At 43.9% G+C, this 19,316-nt stretch overlaps 1 protein-coding gene across 2 annotated transcripts in view; it reads left to right on the top strand.

Annotated features, from left to right (window-relative positions):
- The window catches only part of LOC138284003 (stimulated by retinoic acid gene 6 protein-like), a 489,916-nt gene that overhangs the window by 197,221 nt on the left and 273,379 nt on the right, over positions 1-19,316 (top strand). For both annotated transcript variants that reach the window (XM_069222338.1, XM_069222339.1), the window contains exon 6: positions 4,871-4,919. In XM_069222338.1, the coding sequence (XP_069078439.1) occupies positions 4,871-4,919 (49 nt within the window). The remainder of the gene's footprint in view (positions 1-4,870; positions 4,920-19,316) is intronic.

Consider the following 19,316-nt stretch of genomic DNA (forward strand, 5'->3'; position numbering starts at 1 on the left):
GGAACTTACTTCCTGGAGCTAGTGCCCTGAGCAACACTTGATCCCCCACTTTCAGTTCAGATGTTCGAGCTCGCCGGCGGCGGCTGACATACCTATTAGTGGCAGATCGGCGTTCCTGGACCTGACCAGGATCAACAGGATCGGGAACCCATGATTGATGATGAGGTATTGAGTCCACCACGGGTCTCCCAAATACAACATGCCCCGGGACCCTGCCCGTTGTGGAATGGGGAGTCTGATGGTAGTTTCTTAGAAACAAATATATCACATATTCACTGGGTTGACCGCTGGCATGGGCGATGCGTAACACCTTGTTTAAAGTCCACATGAAGCGTTCAACTTCACTATTGGCCTGGGGCCACCTTGGGGTGATCCTTTGATGATGGACACCAGATTTTTAGAAATACTCGGATAGCTCAGTGCTCTGGAATGGTGGACCATTGTCAGTCTTGATCTCGGCTATGAGGCCATGAGTTGCCATTATTTTTTCAATGTGCGGAATTACCACTTCTGAGGTGAGAGAGGAGATTATTTCGATTTCCGGATATTTGGAAAAATCATCCATCAGGACCAAAGTGTGTCAGCCATCAGAAAGGCTCCTGAAATCCATACTGGTGGATGTTCAAGGGGAAGTTGGACCGGGCTCAGTTTCTACTGGAGTAGGGCGGCACGATTCCCCCGATTCTTGACACCAATCACAGGTTTTCACCACCCCTTCTACTTGCTCATCCATGAGTGGGAACCATACTTTGGACCTTAGTCAGCTTTTTGTATTAACCATTCCTTGGTGTCCATTGTGAGCCAATTGCACCACTCTGGAGGTGAGAGACAACGGTATCACCAATCGGCACCCTCTGAGGAGACACCCCTCGGCATCTACAGTCAATTCGTCTCTGACATGATACAAACTTCCCAGAACCCTTTGGGATGAGGCAGTCAACGTGGGGATCTATTTCTTTGTCAAAAACCACTGATTGTCTCAGATGGCACTTAAAACCTTTTGGAGGCATTCATCGTTGGCTGTGGCTTAAACGATCTCACTCACTGACAGAGGTCTCGGCCTGGGCCGGTCGGAGACCAACCGGACATATTCCTCTGTTTCCTCTGCATCACTGATCTCGCTGGGGGTGCCTGGACAGGTAGTCTGCAGGATTGTCTGACCCCGGACGATACTCGAGCTGGCACATGTAGCCCTGCAACTGGAGCATCCATTTCTCAATCCTCGGCGGAGGCTTTGAGGCAGTACCGTTGAACAGAGGTATGAGAGGCTTATGGTCGTTAGTGACTAAGAAAGGACAACCATATACATAGATGTGAAAATGTTTGCAGCCCCAATGCACCGCAATGGCCTCCTTCTCTATTTGGGAGTACCTCTGCTCCGTCTCAGTCAAAGACCTGCTTGAAAACGCCACAGGGGACCAGTCGTTACTGCTCTGTTTTTGAAACAGTACGGCACCTGACCCCTTTTGGCCCGCATCCACCGCCACATTGGTTTCTTTCTTTGGGTCAAAATATCTTAACGTGGTGTCACTCGAAAGAGCATTTTTGATTGCTTCAAACGCTTCTTGCTGGGTCGAGCCCCAGCTCCAAGGTTCTGACAACTTGGTCAGGGTTCAAAGAGGTTGGGTTAACGACACCAAGTCTTGGATAAATCGGCCACAATAATTTACCATCCCCAAAAAGCTTCGGACCTCGGTCACACAGGTAGGGGGAGGGGCCTCCTTGACATCCCGTACCTTGGCGGGGTCGGGAGCTACACCAGCAGCGGAGAACACATCTCCGAATAATTGTATATGTTCGGTTAAGAACTCACATTTTCGTCGATGGAGCATGAGACCCGACTCTTGGATCCGGTGTAGTACATTTCTGAGCCGAGAGTGGTGCTCTGAGATCGTGGGGGCATGAACCGAAATGTTGTTACTGACATTATTCGTACCTGGCAGATCCCTCAATAGTTCCTGTATAGTGTTCTGAAACACCTCAGCGGCACTCGATATCCCAAATCTCAAACGTTTGTAATGCCTCAAACCGATATGTGTGGAGAAGGTCGTTATGTAATGCAATTCCTTGGACAGAACTAACTGGTGGTATCCTGATCGTAAATCCAGTTTGGAGAACCAACATGACCCACTGAGCTCCGCTATTAGGTCATCTATCATGGGTGTTAGATGTCTCTCACGCTTGATAGCTGTGTTGAGGAGGCGTATATCCACACATATGCGGATTTCTCCCGGTTGTTTTGTTTTGCACGCCACCACTATGGGCGACACCCACAGCGTTGGCCCTGTCACTCTCTCAATTATGCCAGCTCTCTTGAGCTGGTCGAGTTCTTTTTCCACTTGGGGCCTGAGATGGAATGCTATCCTTCTGTGCCTGAGTGCAACAGGTTGAACAGTCTCATCGATGTATAATCTCACCTCCTTGTTCTTCAAACACCCAATTCCATCGAACACCTTGTGATACTGGGCGATTAGTTCTGCCACCATCTCCCTGTGTATGCCAAACGCAAACGTGACTACTCCCAGTTCTTCCGCCGTCTGGCAGCCTAGTAACATTCCGTGTCCTTCTTCAGCTACGTATATTTTGGGGTCTACTGTTTTGGACTCATGCTTGACTGTGGTTTGGAACATACCTTTTAATGCAAGCGGTGTGCTCTGTCCATATGCACACACTCTGACTTTGGTCTCAGTTAACACCGGTATCAGATTCATTCTGTGGTACTCACTGGCAGCAAGAATGTTTATGGATGCCCTGGTGTCGACAACTGCTAGGATATCATGAGTGTCCACCCTTACTGGGCATCTGGGTAACTTCTTCGATGACTGTGCTGTGTTTCCGATGGTAAATAGTGAATGAATGACATGCTCTTCTGCCTCATTGTCATCCATGTCGCTATCATGTTCCGATTTACATGCTGTTATGTTGACTGCCAGTACGTGACTTGCCTGATCAACATACTTTCGACATACTTTCACAAAATGGTTCAGCTTCCCACAGCCCGCACATTTCTTTCCCTTTGCCGGGCATTCCGTCAGTCTGTGAGGTGGGCCACCACAGTATCCACATTGTCTTTGCTGCGGTCTTTGCGGCCACTGCTTTGCTTTACTCGTGGGTGCAACCACCATATTTAGAGACTCCTCCTTGATTGGTCTCTGCAACGCTGCCTCCATGTGAGACGCTCATGCCTGTGACAGTTCCTTGGTGCGTCCCATCATGAGGATGTCAGCCAGGGACCTCCCTGACTCCTCAAGGATCCGTTTTCGTAGCTTTATTGATGCGCACCCCTGTATTATCTGCCCTTGTATCTCCTCCGCTTCATCTGCAAATCTACAGGCACTGGCCAGATTTGCAAAGCCTCATGTGGAACGAGTCGATAGACTCCTCCGGTTGCTGTCAGGCTTGTCTGAAGATGAAACGCTCGTAATCAGAGTTGGCCATTGGTTCAAAATGTCTGTTCAGGGCCGCTATCAGGGTGTCATGTGTTTTGGGGGTGTCTTCTGTAAGGTTTTTTGATATTTTATAAATATCCTTTCCCCCTAAATGGAGAATCATTGTCTGTTTCTGAGCGTCCTCCACTTTTGTTGCCTCAAAAAATAATAGGACCCTTTCCACCCAGTCTCTCCACTTTGGAGCTTGTGCCGAAGAAGCTCCTTCCACCTCAAAAGGTTCTATGGGCAGAATAACTGACATGATAGATGATGGTGAGCTTATCTGTCTGAATGCAGGGGGTCTGTGGTGGTACCAGGGCGCGGCCTTTGTAACAGTGAACTGTCCTTGTCAGGCTCACCTGCAGTGAAACCTCCAACCATGTGGAGCACCACTCCCTTCCTTGGGTCTTTTGTGTCTGACATGGAAGAATTTCCAAAAGCCAGTCTCGCTCGGGACCAGAAATACTCGGCCGTACAGCACCCGGGGCCTTGGGGCGTGGCCTGTCTTCATGGGCGGGGCCAAGGGAACAGGCATGCAGCCACGCGGTCTGGTAAGGCACTCCTAGATTTATGCAGTTCCTATGGAGGCCGTTTAGGGGTCGCTAGAAGCACAGTTGCTAACACTGTAGTGTCGGCGGCTGCCGGCACTGCTTCTAAAATAAATACCGCAGACACACATGGTTGTTTGCTAGCGTTTCGGGCCTGTGCGCGTAACACTTCGGCACACCGCTACGATGCTTTCTCGTACGGGTCGCTGCCTCTTTGTTGCCACGCCCATGACCCCTTCAACCTTTATTACCCTGGTCACCTGACCACGGTTAAACCAAACCATACAGAAATAGGGGGGGAATCATAGAGGTGCAGAGGAGCACCACACCCCTCCAGTACCATCAGTATACGTAGTGCCCAGCGTCCAGTTACATCACTGACACAACACTACAAACATGTCTACCTACGCCTGTGGTACCTCTGGTCTCAGAGGTCAAGAAGTGACCCTTAGCAACAGAAAGCAAACAGCGTTTAAAGACCCATGTTTACTTTCTGAAGACATAACTCCTTGGCTTTACACTACCCCCTCAGCAGGCCCTGATGAGAAGTGAACAGTAGGTTAAGGGATGGACACATGGGCACCATCATGGGGCAGAAAGTGTGTTATCACACTTGGTTTGCCCCTGACAGTCTTGTGATTCAACATTTGTGGCATGAAAGGGGTCAGCTCAGTATCATTCTACACAATTCGTAGACTGTAAAGTTTTATGATCATGATGAATGTTCAGCTTTCAGTAAACTACTGACCACATGTGAACAAAATACAAACTAAATAATTGCTTTTTATTAAATTAATATCACTGTGCATGATCAGCTCTTATAATTTTACTTTAGCACTAAGTTGCCGATATGTGTTTTCATCGATGTAAAGTACCTGTATGTGACTTTTGCAGGTTTTGTGTGCAGTTTGTTTACATATTTGACTGTCAGAAGAATGAAAACGTAAGTATCGGTGTATTTATTGTTTTATTTAACCCTTCTAAAAGAAGGATTGAAATAGGTGAACAGTGGTACAAATTTGCGGGTATTCCACAGTAGCACAGTAAAAGGGACTGGTGGGGCAAGAGACTATCAAATTAGCCATTTAGCATTGCATTATATACACAGCCCTTTATGACGTTTGAATTGATGTTTGAATTATCAAGGGGTGGAGTGTGTGTGTGGGGGGGGGAGGGGATGGGGTGTGGTGTTTATATTTGGTATTTATTTATAGAGCACATATCCAGGTGAAAAGCAGCAAAATATTGGTATTTATTTATAGAGCACATATCCAGGTGAAAAGCAGCAAAATACCGTGCTTGGTTAATTGACAAATATGCACTCGTGAGTTTAGTTTGGTTCTGGCAGTGGAAGTAGCTCTTACTAAGGGGGAGATTCTTTTACCACACATTGTGGTTTTATTCCCCAGGTAATTGTGCCTTCCAGTTCCAAATTCTGCAGGTCAGACGGGAGAATGACATGAACTTTCATGGACCACTACCTACTCTCAATGAACAGTGGTTCCCAACCTGTGGGCCGGGGACCCCTGGGGGTCCGCGAAGCCTCATCAGGGGGTCCGCGGCTGCTTAAAAAATGTAATAATATTAGGTCCTAGCTATCAGTATTGACTCAGTGGGGGTCCCCCGGTTCCAATAATGATTCAGTGGGGGGTCCCCGGGCTCCAGTATTGATAAAATGGGGGTCCACAGAAGTGAAAAGGTTGGGAACCACTGCTCAATGAAGATGCCACAACAATTTGCAAATGAAGCTGCCACAACAATTTGGAAAGGGCAAATGTTCCCCGATCTGAAGGAAACGTCTTCCCCTTTGTAAATGAGTAACTACCCTATCTTGGAAATCCATAACTTTTCAATGGTTTGTGACTGGGTTCCCGGTAGCGAACCTTGATACATTTGGTACCTAATCACAATTTGGAAGAGATGCCATAATCACGCCCCTTTTGTAGTGCAATTCAGCTTCCATTTCTAAACCCATTTATATAGTAAAATACTTTTTAGCATGGTAAATCCTCTGATTTCGCAAATCAGAGGGTTTTGCCACACTTAACAGTTTAGTACATCTGGCCCTAAGTCTCACTTTACATCATCTATTGGTAAGGTTCCTCTTTGGCCACTCCTGCAGCCCTCATCTCATCAGGGCAGTTTTCTAGGCCCTAGGTGTCTCTTCAGCCAGGTCTCCTGTAAGGCTCAGTCCTCAGCAATCAACTGAGCCTTGCTGAAGGTCCGCCACCTGATGCTTGTAGAGCAGTTGCAGTCCCTGGAAGCCGGCAGGAGTCAGAAGTTCTTCAGTCTTTTTTTTTTTTCAACAGGATCTTCTTTCTTCGGGTGCAGTGTTTGTAGGCCCAGGAATGTTGTAAATAGGTAGTGGTGAGGTGCCAGTACTATTCTGTGTATTAACTAGTGGTTGGAAAAATCTTCCTATGGAGTTCTGATTACGTCTTTACCCCATATCCATCCCTTTTAAGAGCACCTCCTCTTAGCTTCACTGTAAACATTGCCTGAAGCCATGAATCCAAAAAGTCTAACCCCTTTTTCTACCAGACGTTCCTTTCAATCTCCCTATATCATTTCCTTACTTAAATTATGCAACTTTTCCTCTGTCAGGGATATAAACTGTTTTTTCCTCCATCAGGGGTTGCCCCAATGCGGTGAAACCAATTTTAACAGAGGTATTTTAAGACCAGAGCACATTGAATAGCGGTGTCACAGTGCAGAGTCCTAATACCAGAAAAGATAGCGTCCAAAAGGATGAAAAATCCCGGGTGGCTATAAAAAAGGCAGAATCCCTGCAGTCCTCCAATTCTTTTCTTTTCACACAGTTCAGTGCCAGGTTCTCAGTTGGGCCCATATTTATACTTTTTTAGTGCTGCATTTGCGTCTTTTTTCGACGCAAAAGCGTCGCAAACTTGCAAAATACAATTGTATTTTGTAAGTTTGCACTGTTTTTGCGTCAAAAAGCGGCGCAAACGCGGCGCTAAAAAAGTATAAATATGGGCCTTAGTGTTTGAAGGGCAGAATGGTTTTGGTAGAGAAAATAAGGCCCATATTTATACATTTATAGTGCCGTTTTTGCGCCGCTTTTTGATGCAAAAACGGCGCAAACTTACAAAATACAATTGTATTATTGTACGTTTGCAACACTTTTGCGTCAAAAAGTGGCGCAAATGCGGCGCTAAAAAAGTATAAATATGGGCCTAAGTGCTACAGTGAAATTCCTCCATAGTGGAAAGTGCAGTTGACAAGTTACAAAAGGTTTTTACTCAATTCAATTCAGTTGCTGAATTTGAGCTTTTGGGCACTGAGCTTATTTGGCTAAACTAAAAAACACAAGGGAGAATGCTCTGACTAAACAAACGTAGGCTGAAATCAATAGACACAAACACATTGAACAACTGAAATCAAGTATATTTTGCTCTATAGTAGTTTAACGGATGTGCAAAAACACATAGGGGCAATTGAATTCAGTAACAATTATTTGTAACTCTATTAGTGCGAATTTCACAAAGGATAGTGAGAGCTGAGATATCAAAAGTAAATCTGTACTTGTTGGAAACAATATGTCGGAATTATGAAGATTTATTCCTAGCTTAAGCAAAACCAAAACTGACTAAGGTCATGAAAAACCCTTAATAAATCAGGCCCAGTGCTGGTTTTTGACTCTGTCCTCTTGGAACAGGTCAATCAAACTAGGAGACCCTTCTGTCAAATGATGGTGACTCTAGCTGCATTTAATTGGTTATTCTTTGAATTATGCATGTATTAATAGAGAATAATCTATAGTACGATAAAATGACATGCTTGCTAGGCCACATTTATGTGCATACATGCCAACATTCCTTATTTGGGAGAGAAACTGCCAATTTGTTTTTAGCTAAAAGTAATCTTACTTTAGCTTTCTTTCGCCTGATACTTCATCCAACTCAATAGATGTTCATGACAAAATTAATTTCACGCATTGCTTCTCTAAATCGGTCTTTTAGATGTTCGGCATTGTTGGCATGTATGTTTACACCACACAAAACGATAACGCAATATACAAGAAAGAACATCTCAGAACCCTAGAACTGTCATTGTTTTACCACAATATGTGAAAGAGTTTTCTTCTGCCACTTCTAATGCCGTCAATTTCAACCTTATTTTCAAAATATTGAATTTAATTCTTAAAAAGTTATATGTAGACTTTTGGCTGTTTAATTTTTTATTATGCGGATGACTCAAAGTTTATATTTAGGCTTAATGAAATGGATGCCTACAATTTATTAAAGGCTGGATGGACAGAAACGGCTTAAAGGTAAATATGGAGCAAAAGAGGTGCCACTGGTAGGCACAGATCCGTCAATCTGGTCTCATGTCCCATGGCCTTCAAACTTAAGTTCACCTCCAAAACCTCGGTTCCAGACGTGGGCCATCTTTCTTGCTTCTACATGTTAAATCTCTGAAACCTATTTTTCCATTACTGTCCGAGGATGCCAGAAGGGCAGTGATTGCAGCCACCATAGGCTCGTGACTAGATTATTGTAATACTTTATATTTAGGCATATCCAAAAAGCTAACATAAGGAGTACAAAAACTTCAAAATCAAGCAGCCAGAATATATTGCGGTTTGAAAGATTTGCTGATGCCTTACAATTGCTTTTTAGGCTCCACTGGCTTCAAGTTAGCATAAATAACGGTCTTCTATGCATTGTGCATCACCCATAGGTGCATACATGGATCATCCCTGTGCTGTTTGAGAAAGCACATTACATATTATACTACTACATCATTTCTCATTTAAAAAAAACTAGACTAAAATGAAGAAATTTTCTGTGCTTGCTGCTAAGGAATGAAATCAGCTACCACTGTCTCTTAGATTAATTCCTCAGTCCCATTCTGTAGGGAAAGATTGAAAACTGTACTTTTTTACTAATTAATGGTACTGTATGAGCTATGGTAGTAGTCGGGCTTCAGCACCTTGAGACCAGAGGGTGTAAGCAGGCTTCAACGAGCCGAATAACATAGCATAAATGTGATTATGACAAAACATGTTGATACTCTTCAATCGACATAAATTTCTTGTATAATCATTCTGTTTTAAACTTTGCCTGTGGAGCACCTCCACACTCTGTGATGATCCGAGGAGGAGATTAATGACAGCTTTTTCAGCTGCAGCTTTTTGTTTACCTTGATGCTGAGATTTCCCTATCCAGCGTGTTGTGTTTTGATTTGAGGGGAAGAGTAACACTAGCAGCACTGACTGCATAGAATATAAGAACAAGCATTTTCAATGCAACGGGTCTCGCATTTGTTCGAGCTATTAGCATTGCTGCGTGGAAAATAAACAGATAAAGTGGTCCGGACTCCAGGCTGAAAATATCGAGCCTCGTATGTTTTTGGTACTTTACCGTTGCTGTGTAGGTGGGCTAAACACCGGAAAAGGCATGACGTATGCATGCCTTTCACAAATGAAAGCAAGCGGATTTCAAAAGGCAAGCCCACGAACCAATGTACGTGACTGATGTGGCATGGGCGTGGTTTCAAGCCCAAAGAGAGATTACAGAATGGACGGAGCACTTTGTGCTCGCCCAGAAAAAAGATTCGCCCATCAGTTACATTTTAGTGTGGCTGCATGCAAAAGATACTAGGGGAATGTATTGGACTGTATATAAAGATGGACCCCCTGGCAGGAAGTAGTTGCATCGATTATAAACCTAAAAAATTTCATCTCTCATAAATTTCAAATGTAGGTAAGCAACCTAAAAAATGTCATTTCTCATAAATTTCAAATGTAGGAATATCACGCAATACTCCCCTTGCCCATTTTTAGTGCCTAGTTTCGTTTGGCACTAAGATGCCAAGCAAAGCCAGGTGGCACTAGTTTAGTACATCAGAATCCTAGTATGTGCCTATCCTAAGTCCAAGTCCCCCTTTGATACATTATTGATGATGTGGCACGACGCATCACAAAGATAATTGGTGCTGCACTTGTATCAATAGTTGACACAAAAGTGTTTTTTGTTGCTGTTTGCATTTTCAAGCACTGCTTAACTTAGCCTGACAGACCCCACAAAACCATAGTATATTTGAGGGGTAGTTTTATATGGACTTTTAAAGTGCTTGAAATGGAGATGTAGAAGTGCAGGCACTCTTTGACTCAGAATATCTTTTATCCTGCTGAGAAGTGCTTCAACTCTCCATTGAACCTAAAAAATGCTTACACATCCAAGAACCACTGACTGAACCTGGAATGGCCTGGAATGGTCTACCCCTCCAACACTGTACTGCACCCTCCTTAGCAGACTTCAGGAAGAAACTCAAGACCTGGGTCTTCGATGGAAACCTTTCACCTGAGTGCCCAGATAGCCCCAGGGATGATAGTGGTGCGCTCTACAAATAAAATGATTGATTGATTGATTAAAGGCATTGGAGCACACATGCCAATAGACCAGATTCGGGCAGGAAACTCGATTTGTGAAACAAAAAATGACTTTGTTTTGGCTGCCTTCCACTTTAAATTGCCTATACTTCAATAGAAGTTAATGGGGGAAATACATTCTCTCCATTCGTTTTTTAAAAACTACCTCTTTCGTCTAAAATTTTGGCATGTATGTTTGAGCAGTGCTGCCAAGTGCAGGTGCTATCTCTTACAAATTAAATAAGCACAGGTATCAATGGCCTTATTTACTGAGAAGTGGCACAGTGCCAACCTGTATCACTTCAGGAACACAGGGATGTGTCGTGTTTAATACAATATGGCGCACCCCTGTGATTTCCCTAAAACTGGCGCTAAAATTACCTGCATATCGCCAATGCAGGCAACCATGCACCATAGTGCAAGTTTGCCTGTGTTACAGGGAATGATTGTTTATTTGCAGGAAGGTATTGCTTCCTGCACATAAACAATCATTAATGGTGTTTTGCTCTTTCTATGTGTGCTGCAGAATGCAGCACTCGTAGGAAATGCAAAAACGGGGAGAAATTAGGCTATTTTTCCTCTTTGTGCCATGCTAATGCCACCCCTGGGGTGGCGTTCGTTTTTGGCGCTGCCTCAGGTTTCTGAATCCTCATAAATCTGGTGCAGCGTCAAAATGCAATGGGTGTTGCAGTGGAACGCCCACAGCACCCCTTTCACGCAAAGTCATGTGTGTAATGGGACGTATATACAAAGTGGTGTTAAGCCACAACAAAGTGGCTTTACGCTGCTTTGTAAAAATGGGCAGGGCATTGCGCCAACAGAACATTGGTAAAAGTGACATTCCGGTGGTGCAATGCCCCTGTAAATGAGGGTCTAAGGGGTGTATTTATGAGAAAGTGGCACATAGGTCCCGATGTGTCACTTTTATTGCGTCCTCCTTGCCCCCCTAACGACACCATGGTTGTGCCGTATTTACAATATGGTGCACCATGGCGGTTGTTACCACAACAGCATCAACATTTTTGACGCTGTTGTGGCTCTTTGCTGCGCTAGCGCCAAAAATGTTGGTGCTAGTGCAGCAAAGCACTGGGAGGCCCATAGATTATTATGGGTGCGTCACTTTAATGCCTACCCTGAGCAGGCATTAAAAATGACGTAAAATATGGCACAGGGAAAACTTGTAAATTTGACTGTGTCATTTTTCCGGGCTTCCCTGGCGCAGGCATAATGTGGCATATGGGGTTGCAGAGTGGCACAATGCATGCATTGCACCACTTTGTAAATATTGCACAGGGCAATGGCCACCTTCACGCCACCTTAGCATCATAAAAATTACACTACGGCGGCGTTAAGCTGGTGCAAGGGGCTTCTATATATACCCCTATGTACCTTAAAGTCCCTGCCGAAAGCACTCACTCATAGCTACAAGAGGTTAAATACATTTTTCTATGAGCAGAAACAAACTCACTTGAAAATTGTGTCGGTCGAGGTTCCCGTTTGCAGGACATGGTGCCATAGTGCCACTGTGTGGACAAACACTGAACAATAATTTGAAAAGGCTGCTATAAAAATGAGGCAAACTCCCAGGAAGGAAGAAGTACATCCGAGGTTAACGAGTTTACGCTGAATGGGTCCTTTTTGCAAATAAACACAGATGAAAATTGCATAACATATAGGGAAAATAATGCTCCTATTGAACCATTAAAGAATCATCAGCAGAAATACATTTGTACACGTGCAATATCATCTTTTGCATACAATCGCAATTTTGTCAAGTGTTTTCATAGAAAACTTTAGAAATCATTCAGCTCGTCCATACTTGCTAACTCCTCTGAATCATATGGAAGACTCGTTTTTTTTTTTTTTTTGCGATTCTGTTGATTTTTCAATCCATTCCCACGTTTTTAGGGTCAAGTTTGCAAGTGCTGGTGCATGCGTCTTGCATGCTGTCACTCACCATTTGTTGGTTTTGCGTGGCACTCTTCTTTGCAGCCTCGTAATTCATCAAGAGGTATCCGAAATCATTTCCGTTCCTCTCTGTGCAGCAGGGATCAAGCACTAATTAATTTAATCTTAATTAGTACCCCCGATGTGATCGAGGTACTATTTTGTTCATTTTAACTTCCAGTCCCCCACAAACAGAAGTCTTGTGACTGGCAAAAACGTGCCCAGCAGAACAGACAAGGTTGAACATTTTTATTTTTTACAGCTAACGTTCTTTTATTTTGTTAAGTTGTTTTTTCTCAGTTTCCACTCATGTTTTCTTTTGTTTGTGCTCGTGGGCGCTTGTGGGCGCTGTTGTCAAAAGATGACACTTGTTTTGCCCTTGTAGACAGATCTGTAAATATATATGAAAGTGTTCCCGTCTTTTACGGAGTCCCCTGACCCCTACGTCATGACTTGGGTGATTTCAGGACAACAGTAAATTGCTTCCTGTCCAGCTCCTGTCCAGCGGCACTGGGGCCCAGAGGCTTGAAGGGTTGCTGAACCCTATTTATTGCTGTATTTTATTGGAACAGCAGTAAGGAGACTATTTTTTTTCCTGCCATTAGGCCAATAGCGCACAGGTTACACTGCTGCTGGAAGAGGGCACAGCTATATCAGACTACTAGTTAAATTTATTAATGCCATGTAATAGTGATATTTTCCTAACACTCATCTCACCACTAAAAACTAAATCTCTGGCAGCTTTCAGAAGGTAATCAAAACTGAACTCATGTTGCAGTCCATTAATAGTCCATTTGGTTGGTTCCTTTCTTCTTAAATTAGCCAGAACAGAAGATTCAGTGATTTAAAATGCAGAACTTCTGAGATTATGAAATGAAATGCGTTAACATTTATCAAACACTGCTCACACAATACTTTAATCTCTGAAGGAATGGGCCAATTGCTCAGAAGGTGGATTCAGTCAGTGCACACAGCCGTCACCGCAACTGCTGGCCAAATATTCCAGCTTTTTCTGTTCAGTCGTTTTTCTTTCTTCAAAATGCGCATGTGTTTGTCACAGAATGAGAACAGATTATCCCCTCGTTTGTTCAGAAATGCGTTTAGTGCCATTTGCAAATACCGCCAGCACAGCAAACCACTGGCCAAATTCTGGCAGCTTATTTCCACAAAAGTGCAAACAAGGTGGCATGTAACAGCAAATCAATGGGTGGCACACAACATTGTTGATGGGGAAAGAAATGTTTCAGAACCATGGTTGTTCTAATTTACCAGTTGTTTTTATGTGTATTTATGTGAGTGTGTGATGTCTTCAAAGAATAGTATAATTAATGTGTCCTCTTTGTAAAAACCACATTACTACTCTGTGTGTGGTTCAGTAGCTGTTTTTCTTTATCATAAAGTGCAAGGTGATGCGCCAGAGATAAGGGAAATGTGCTATGATCTGGCCACTGTGCTGAAGAGAAAGCTGGAGTACTCCTCATGCACTAAAAAAGGAATGTTATACCACAACTAGGTGGTGTCCTTAACTAAGTACTGGAACTATTTCCAGACTGTCAGTTGTTTCTAAAATAGGATTAGTAGACTGGACTATCTACAGTATGGACAGGAATGTACTGGGTTGACTACCAGTCGGATTGTATTAGATTGATAACATTACGGTTGATAGTTCTTAACATATGTTTTAGGTCGAGCCTAGGCAGTGTGTGTGCGCTGTCTCTTGACATGTTGTAATCTACACCTATGGGCTTGCACCAAGCCCATCTCATGCTCATCAATTTTATTTGTTCCTTGCCCTGCCTTTCAAAATTCTCTTGATTTCGTAGGCAAATGCTTTACGTTTGCCCTGCCTTGAGGCTGCTTTGTTACCGCCTTGGAGACTGACCCTGTTACATGGATTATTGAACGATCTGCCATATACCTTAGTGTGGCTCATTACTTATTTCTTTTGCCTCCTTGCTTGCATGGCTCTATGTTGTTTCTTCCTCTTTCGTGTTTTGGGTATACCGCTGTTTCTTTGTGGTGTCTGCACGGAGGCTGCAAGCTGGAGGGGTGTTCTTTTTTATTTATTTAATATTTTTTTTAAAGGTTCATATAGCACAAACTTGATCAGAGGATTGCTTCACATGAGCACATGAAGTTTCATACAGAGCAAACTTGATCAGGGGGTGCTTTACATGATTACGTGAAGGTTCATCCAGAGCGAACTTGATCAGTGGAGCGCTTCACATGACTGCCACTTATGTGAAAGTTTAGCAGTTGAAAAATATACTAACGAGCATTTCTAACAGAAGAAAACACAGAAATCATTAACGCATCTTTCCCAACACAGCAGGAGAGCTGATACTGCAATATTCACTTCACTAGGGAGACTCGCCTCGTAATGCTTTGTGGAGCATTTTTTTTTTTTCAAAACATGTTTGCCCATAACTCAGCCTGTGGTGGTCCTACGGCAATGGGACCACCACCACCAAACCGTTCAGAATGACACGTTCTTTCTGTCATTTTTGTGTCCCCACACTAGGTTGGGGGGCCTAAAATATTAACCTCTTCCACCATTCAATGTCTTTTAAAGCTCTCTCATGGCTGGAACATTTGTTTTACAACTGAGAGTAGTTTATGTTTTAAGGGCCTTGTTTCTAATAGTATTGCAGTAGGCCTGCTAGTCCTGAAAATGTGTAAGGCACTACACCTTCTAGAGGCTATATATATGGTTACACTGTATTACTTTCTGACATTCTGTTTTCATGTCGTTGTTCCCTCTAGGTGCTGACTATATGGTTATATGAATATGTTTCTTACAAATGCTATTTTTATTATGGTGTTCTCTAGGGGCTGTTTTGAGCAATATTTGCTGGATTCACCTCATAATACTTTGCAGAGCATTCCTCTTACGAAACATTTTTGGCCATAACTCACTACACGGTGTGCTCTTCCTGTCTAGGTCATCTCTGGGCCCCCACACCAGGTCGGGGGACCACAAAATATTAATATGAAAACATATAATAAACAATGGCAATATTTTAATTTTTTGCTGCAGATAGAGGAAGAAGGTAAATGGAAATGTTTTAGATATATGCAGGGCCACTGGAATTATGAGGCAAATAGGACCAAATTATGCGGCAGGGTTGACCAAGTTATGTGGCAAGAGAAGCCCAGTTAGGCATGTATAATGCCAAAGCTCTAACGCAAGCAAATGAGAGATCTATTACATTGCAAATGTTTGTTTAAACCTGCTGAGCCATCTGAACATCACTTTAACTGCAAATCCGCTGTTGATAGTACTCAGTTCTTATGCTGCTCTGTGATCTGCGACGGCGTCTTCAGCCATGAAGCAGCACAAGATTGTGGCTGCCCAGCCAGAGGCTTAGTTAGCTGGCACTGCCTGCAAGAGACCTTATAAGATACCTTCATGCAGCTGAGTTCACTGAGGCTGATAACTCTTTTCATCTGTTCCTTACTTGAGTGTGCTTATTTTAAACACTTAAAGGTGCAAACATCCAAACGTCTGTCTCAATTCAAAATCACTGGGTCTGTTTACTAGTGAATTGCAGAATATTTTCAACAATAAGATATTTAAATAAAATCAAACCAGACTCATCAAATGTACGTAGTAAAATACCAATCTCACAGTTTCTCTGGATTTGCCACTGTAAAGTATTATGGGCTGCAGAGTTTAAATCCAGCTGCTTAAATCCAGGGCTGATTGATTTCACTGACAGGCACCCATGTACCCGTGCCCAATTCATTCCCGTTGTAATACATATTTGTGGGTAAATTTGACTTTTTTGGAGGTTGTGAGTTGATAGGTGAAATGAGAATGAGAGAATAGTGTCATAGAAAGCACAGTGCAAATGAAGAGCTCCTTAGGTGGGGGAGTATTGCAGCTCTAGACTTCGCAAGACCACAGAACCTCTTCATGTGCTGCCTACTATTGGTCAGATTAATTAATGTAAACAGCTATGGGTATGTCACTTGGATTATTGTTAAAACATATATTGGTTATTTCAAATACTAGAGGCAATAGAGTAAATGAATCAAACTATGATCGTAAATTTTGGTGCGTGGTAACTGCTCCCCTTGGTAGACAAAACATCTGATACTAATAGACGTATTGGGCAATTAATAAACATCCTATTATCTCATTCGAATTGTTAAAGGTTTAGACTTAAGAAAGAATATCCAAAAGAAACCTGACTGCACAGGAGAACAAAAGAAAATTAAGCAAAAGTGGGTAGAAATTTACCAAATCTTGAAAGAGGAAAATAATCAGAAACTCTGGATATTTATGACAGATCAAAATGTAATAATCATTTGATAGATGACTGCTTTAGCCATATTAAAAATCCATGCATGAACCCTGTATTGCTTTGCTTTTCACAAGACATAGGGAGTCATTCCGACCCTGGCGGTCCAGGACCGCCAGGGCAGGGGACAGCGGAAGCACCGCCAACAGGCTGGCGGTGCTTCCTGGGCTATTCTGACTGCGGCGGTAAAGCCGCGGTCAGGAAAGGGGAACCGGCGGTTTCCCGCCGGTTTTCCCCTGGCCCAGGGAATCCTCCATGGCGGCGCTGCTTGCAGCGCCGCCATGGGGATTCCGACCCCATTCCCGCCACCCTGTTTCTGGCGGTTCTTACCGCCAGGAACAGGATGGCGGGAACGGTGTTGTGGGGCCCCTGGGGGCCCCTGCACTGCCCATGCCACTGGCATGGGCAGTGCAGGGGCCCCCTAACAGGGCCCCACAAAGAATTTCACTGTCTGCTTAGCAGACAGTGAAAATCGTGACGGGTGCCACTGCACCCGTCGCACCCCTGCAACTCTGCCGGCTCCATTCGGAGCCGGCATCCTTGTTGCAGGGGCTTTCCCGCTGGGCCGGCGGGCGGGCTTTTGGCAGTCGCCCGCCGGCCCAGCGGGAAAGCCAGAATGGCCGCCACGGTCTCCTGACCGCGGAGCGGTCATTCGGCGGTAACCGCATGGCGGGCAGCGACCGCCGCCCGCCGCGGTCGGAATGACCGCCATAATCTTTCTTAGAAATTATTAAGTCTTACTTTTGCCTTATTATCTTAGAACAGTCTTTAATGATTTATCCGATCTAATGAGTTTGTTTAAATTAGAGGATCACACTATTCGTCTCACAATTTTGACAGAGAATGGACCTCAAGACCAAATGGTCTTCCAGCTTCTCTGCTCAAAACTGAAAAAATAAATATTGAGATAAATAGTTCACACTTCTAGACAAAATAGTCTTCAAGCTTCTTTGTTCAAAGTAAAACTCAATGGTCTACACCTTTATTTACGTCTACTTCGTACATGGTTCAAAATAGGAGATCCAGTAGACTGTGGCAACTACAGTCTTACTGTCTTACTTGACACAGGGGGTCTGATTACAACCTTGACGGATGGGATTCTCCATCACAAACCTGACAGATATTCCGCCCACCATTTCACAAGTTCCACAGGATAATGGAACGTTTGTGACAGAGTATCCCATCTGCCAAGGTCATAATCAGGTCAACAGTCTGAACGGTTTCCCATTATTCATAATAGGGACTAGACAAGGGCGCAACTAGACCCGAACTTTGGGGGTGGGGAGGGCTTTTGCTTCAAGCTGCAGAGGTTGGCCTACCACATCATGCACTATGGACAGAAACATCCTCAGATCTAGTATGAGAGCCTGCATTGCCAAAGTGTCGGGTTCAGGTTTGGATTGGTAAACCAGGCATTTTGGCAATGGGCCGGTGCCTGAAGCCAAGTTGTGGGCCAATACTTGCTCTGTTCTGCTCATTTTGAGTGGTTTCAGGATCAGCCGTGGTGTCTGCCTTTGCCAGTGACTCTCTGCAGCCTAAGCACGCACTCTGTAAGCCTGCAGCAGTGACACACACAATCTTATCCCCTCACTTTCTTGCAGGAGCTGGCAGCATCCTCACCAGTCCCCTACTCGGCCGGCACATATCAGTGGGTTGGGCTCACTTGGGCCGGCTATGGACATGCAATAACGTGAGCAAACTGAGCTGAGAGAGTAGGAGAGAAGAGTGTTTAGGAGCAGTATTGTTTACGAGCAGCACCTCTGAAGCCCAGATGTCAAAAGCCGTTTTCACACTTCTGCTCAATGGATAAGGCCGACAGTATCTCATCCGATCTATCCATTTCCCATCCGGCACATGATAGACACAGGGGTTAGGTGCTGAAAAGCTTTGCTGGAGCCCAGGTGAGATGGGCCATTTCACACTCTCCCTTACTTGCAGGACACAAGCATTGCACTGCCTTTGCCCCTGCCATGTCAAGCTCACTGCACATGCCCTGCAGTGATATTGTTCATGAGAGCCCACCATTCCTGGGGTTACTGAAGGAGGATGCAAGTGGGGAGAATGAGGAGAGACAAGCTAATGACTAAGTGGAAGAGAAAGGGTAGAAAAGATGCTGAAAAGAAAGAGAAGAGCAGGCGAGGTGTGGGATAGGATGGAGGAAAAAGCAGCAACAGGGCTATGGAAAGAGTACAAATCGCAGAAAGACTCAATGAGTGGAGATTAGTAAAAAAAGTGCTAAATGGAAAGAGTACAAATGTGGTAAAGGAGCGGGTGAGAGAAACTGCAGAGGAAATACCATGAGTGGAAGAGAGATTGAGAGCTTAGATTTGGTGAAAACAAGAACAACAAGCATTTGCAATGAAATAGGTCTTGCATTTGCTTGAGTTAGAGCTATTAGTGTTGTAAATGCATAACTGGATTAATCTTGCCACATAAATTGGTCAACCCTGTCACATAATCTGGTCCTGTCTGCCCCATAATTCCAGTGGCCCTACATATAACTAAAGCACTTCAATTTACAGCAGAGTCTTACCCTGAAGACCTTGAACATTTCTTAGATTGTTTTTAGTACTGTATTATTGTAAATGTTCACATATGTTAATGGATGTGGCGACAGGAACCTGTGTCACCAGATGTAATGTCTGTAGCTGTACCTTCTTTTTTTTGTAAAATGGAAAAGCACATGATGCCTACT

The sequence above is a fragment of the Pleurodeles waltl genome, chromosome 3_1 (assembly GCF_031143425.1).
Source record: "Pleurodeles waltl isolate 20211129_DDA chromosome 3_1, aPleWal1.hap1.20221129, whole genome shotgun sequence".
Classification (NCBI taxonomy): domain Eukaryota; kingdom Metazoa; phylum Chordata; class Amphibia; order Caudata; family Salamandridae; genus Pleurodeles; species Pleurodeles waltl.